At 30.9% G+C, this 4716-nt stretch overlaps 1 protein-coding gene across 1 annotated transcript; it reads left to right on the forward strand.

The window, feature by feature from the left end:
- Positions 1–2073: 2073 nt before the first annotated feature.
- On the forward strand, positions 2074–2868 carry LOC105792808 (uncharacterized). Its single transcript, XM_012621608.2, has one exon. The coding sequence runs from the start codon at positions 2207–2209 to the stop codon at positions 2780–2782; it is 576 nt and encodes a 191-aa protein (XP_012477062.1). The 5' UTR covers positions 2074–2206; the 3' UTR covers positions 2783–2868.
- Positions 2869–4716: the final 1848 nt, after the last annotated feature.

The raw sequence follows: 4716 nt of genomic DNA on the forward strand, positions 1-4716 counted from the left end.
CCAGAAATTGCCTTACTCAACTTCCTATCACGAGCTTGAGTGGCTAACTCTTCAAAGGTTTTTGGCTTAATGCTTAGAAGAATGTAGCGTAATCGCAGTTCATTTCATGGATACACATGTCGAGGGCTAAAGATTCTGACAATCTTTCCTTGCAGTTCAAATTTATATTCCTCCAACTATAGATGTAGTCAATGATTGGTTCATCTTTCTACTATTGTGCGATAGTAAGTTCGATCATGCTTACAATGCGACAAGTGCTGTAGAATCTGTTGAGAAATTCACATTTAAGTTGTTCCCAATTGTCAATTGTTCTAGGATCAAGGTTAGTGTATTAGTCGAAGACATTTCCTTTTAGTGACCAGACCAATTGTTTCACCATGAGATCACCACTAGTTCCAGCATTATTGCAAATCTCCACGAAATGAGGACATGATGGCATGGATGTAACGACCCAAAATAATAGAAAGTATGGTTACAGGACTCCGTTTTCGTAAAACTGACTCGTAAATATTTTTATTAAATATTTTCAAAGATATCTTAGAAGTGAATTGAATTTTCGAATAGGTAAATTTGACAAAATAGTGTTTAATTGGAGTACAAGGACTAAATTGTGTAAGTTAATAAAGTAAGATTTTTAAAGAAATTATAAATAGAAATTGAATATCTAGGACTCGTAAAATAAATATATCATTATTGATATGTTTTAATGATGGCTGGTTATGTTTTGTAGTATATGTAATATATATTATATTATAATACTTAGTTATAATAATGAGTAAATGAAATAAAAATAAAATGAAAACAAGTAGCATAGTGGGGAGAAAGGGGAACAACTTAGCATTTTTCCATTTTCTTGCATGTCAAAGATGGGAAGAAGAACATGGGAGAAATGACTTAGGGTTTTGATTTTTTAAGGTTGAATTGGTTAGTCAATTTAGTCCATTTTTTTGTAATTTTTATGTTTTTGGGATCTTGATATTATGAGTTAGATAACCCATGTCCTATTTTTCAGTACTGCTTAAGATTTTAGATGTTACCATTGTTGAGTAGTTAAAACTTTAGGGACTAATTTGATAGATTTTTAGGTTAGAAGTGAAAAATGACTAAATTGTGAAATTAATTGTTGATTTTGGGGAATAGAGATCAAATTATGAAAATTTTGAAATTTAGGGGTAGAAATAAGAAATAGAGAGTTAAATTTGACTTACAGTGAAATTTGTATAAAAATTTGAGGTTAAATGTGGAAGTTAGGCTAGTCCCGATTTAAGGACTAGATTGATTAAAGTGCAAAAGTTATATAAATTAGCAATTGAATGTGAAATTGTTTGTGTATTAATGAAATGTATTGTTTGTTTAATTCTGTAGCTAACGTCGACCCAGATTTTTCGAAAAAAGAAAAGAAAAGACAAGGTTGTCGACGAATAGCTCGGAGTTTATAGTTTGTATTTCTATAATCCAAACTATTTAAAATGTTGCTTTTGTACATTGCATCATTTGGTAAAGTATATATATGTATAAGGTGAGTTAGCCTTTTGAAATGTTATTATTGAGATGTGAATTTGAATTGGAATCAGATGATTGAATGATTATTAATGAAAAGGTGTTAAATTGCATAGTTGTAAAGATATTGTATAATGTGTATGATATTAGTTAGGCACTTCATAACACGGCCATGTGTCTTATTGATTTTATGTGCTGGATTTTCCACACGGCATCAGGCTGTTACATGGCCGTATGACCTTACTTCGAATATACACACAGTTTGCGACACGGGCGGACACATTGGTTGGAACACAACCGTGTGACCCATATTTCGATTTGTATACGATTTGGCCACATGACCATGTTTATGAGCCACACGGTCTAAGTTTTGTCATACGACCTGGTCACACGATAGATTCAATTAAAATTTATGACTAAATAATGTTGTAGCATTTTCCAAAATTTCTATCGATAACCAAAAAATTATATATAAATTTAATAAATATTTAGATTTACTACTAATAAATTAAATTTAAATTACAAAAGATTCAATTAAAAACTCTAGGATCGATGAGATAATTGCGGAACTTGATTCCATCTCCTCATGAAAATCCAAGACCCTGATAAATAAGGAAAGCCAGCCAACCTTTGTGTGGATAATTACGTCATTTCACCTCACGCACATCCATCGCCCTGTACCTTCCCTAATCCCTCACTCCAATCAATGGAGCTTGCACCACAACCCACGGCTAAAAAGGTAAATTGGAGTTGGACCTCCGCGTTAATCGGAGCAGCCTCGGCCACGGCGGCCGCCGCTCTCATCAGTGCCAAACCCAAAGACCCAACTTTCCACCTCATCTCCATCAAACTCACTTCCTTCAAGATCAACCTCTCCAACATCAACGCCGACCTAACCCTCACCGTCCACGTCACCAACCCCAACATCACCCCCATCCATTACTCTTCCACCGCCATGTCCATCTTCTACAACGGCTCCTTCCTTGGGGAAGCTCATGTCAAAGCCGGGTCCCAACCGCCCCGCTCTTGCCGGGTCTTGGAGCTACCGGCTCGTCTGGACGGGGTAGAGTTGGCTCACCACGCGGGTAAGTTTTTCGCGGACGTGGCCAAAAGAGAGATGGCGCTGGATGCTAAGGTGGAGATTAGCGGCACCGCTAAGATGTTATGGTGGGAACATAGGTTTAAAGTCCACGTGGAGTGTCATGTTACCGTTGATCCGGTTTTCCTTGATGTGATTGATCAAGAAAATGAATCCCAATTGGAGCTTTTCCTTGCTTCGTAGTTAATTGCTGTATATGCTCTAACTTACAATGTCTCTGCTTTTGATTTATGGTAATAAAAAGTTTACATCAAGTTATTGAGTTGTCATATTCAAGCATGGATAAGCTCTGTTGTTGAAGCATATCTTTTGAAAATAACCCAGCTTTGGGTGGAGAATCAAATGTATAAGCTTCATAATCATTGCCATCTGTGTGGTGTAAAAAATCCCCTTGTTTATCAACTATGATGTTTGCATTGGAAAGTACTGAAAAGAATGAAAAATGGTGTTAGTTTCAGAATTCACGTGTCGAAGGTGGAGATTAAGATGAGTAAGCTTTTGGTGTAACAGTTCAACCCTTTTTTTTTAACTATCCAATTCATTCATGTTTTGGTATGGTACCTGCACAAAAATCTTATTCTAATTGTTATAATAAATACTTACGTTTCCTATCAATTTGATCCAAATTCTAAATAATTCAATAAATTTAACCTTTTGCATTTACAAATTTACAAGCTTTGATTCTCAAAAACTTTTAATAAAAAATTTCAACTTTTAAAAGAGAGAAACTCTACATCAATAAATTTGTAAACCACCCCCTACCAAAAAAAAAAAAAAAACACTTGTCCAATAAAACAAATGGTAAGAGGCTCTATATTGGTATCAAAGTAACCCAATAAAACATTTTCTTTTTTAATTTACAACGCTCAAACTCAAAATTTTAGATATTAAATTTTTAATCCATATGATTAAGTAAGCAATACAAGGGATATCTCAAGAAAACAAAGACACCCTTTTATATCCCGTACAATAAAATATACTCATGCAATGCATGGGCTAAATATGCGACTATTAATCAAAATATATTTAATCATTTTGTAGTTTATAGATATGGTTTCTAAGTGTTTTTTAGAATAATTACATTGGTAGCCATCCAACAATTAATAAATTTACAATAATTTAAATTTTTAAGTGAATGCTTGAATTTAAATTTAACCTATGTAAAACAAAAATATTTTCGAAACAGATTAATAAAAATTAAACTTTTAAAAAACTTAAAACAGTTTCTAAAAAATTAAACAAATTTTATAAAGACTTTTATAAAAAATGTTTATTATAAATAGATTTCATAAATAAAAATTAATAAATTTTATAAACGTTTTTCATATATATTTAATCTAGGAAATTATATATATCATATATAATAATGATTTAATACATTAATTTTATCAAATAAGATATTGAATTACAAAATATATAAAATGATTTAAACTTAAATATAATATCAATTATAAAATTTATACAAAATCATACAAATATATTTTTAATTGATTTATATAATCAAATTCATGTATCAATTAATTATATATCCAACTATTAGGATAAATTGCACGGGCTAGATGTGTGTTTCTTTTTTTTTTTTTGGCATTTTACAAATTTATAGATGTCGAACGCCTCTATTTTAAAAGTTAAAAGTTTTGGTTAGGAAGTTTGAGAGTTAAATTGATAGAATTTATAAATGTAAATGGTTAAATTTATTGAATTATTTAGAATTAGGATCAAATTGATAAAATATGTAAATATTAAGAACTAAATGTGTTATTATACTAGTTAGAAAATTTTTTATCAATTTAACGACGATGAAAATAAGAATGAATTCAAACATTAATATTTAAATTAAAAAATTTAAAATTAAATAACCAAAATAATAACACGAGAATAGTCGGATCGCCGTTTGTTAAGTTACCTTAATAGAAATAAAAGACGGTGATATCACATGATGAAGATCTCAAGTTCTTTCATATGTCATCTTCTTTCTTCTTTTTTTTTCCTTAAATTTTGATCTTGCAAATTTCTACCTACAATTAATACTGTCTTTTCTGTACATTATTAAAATTTATTACTATTTAAAGAAAGCAAGAAAATTGATAAAAATAAGCACTCATCTCTAAAAATAT

The sequence above is a fragment of the Gossypium raimondii genome, chromosome 7 (assembly GCF_025698545.1).
Source record: "Gossypium raimondii isolate GPD5lz chromosome 7, ASM2569854v1, whole genome shotgun sequence".
Lineage (NCBI taxonomy): Eukaryota > Viridiplantae > Streptophyta > Magnoliopsida > Malvales > Malvaceae > Gossypium > Gossypium raimondii.

Coding starts and splice junctions, on each gene's coding strand:
- LOC105792808 (XM_012621608.2), top strand. CDS start 2,207: ATGGAGCTTGCACCACAACCCACGGCTAAAAAGGTAAATTGGAGTTGG.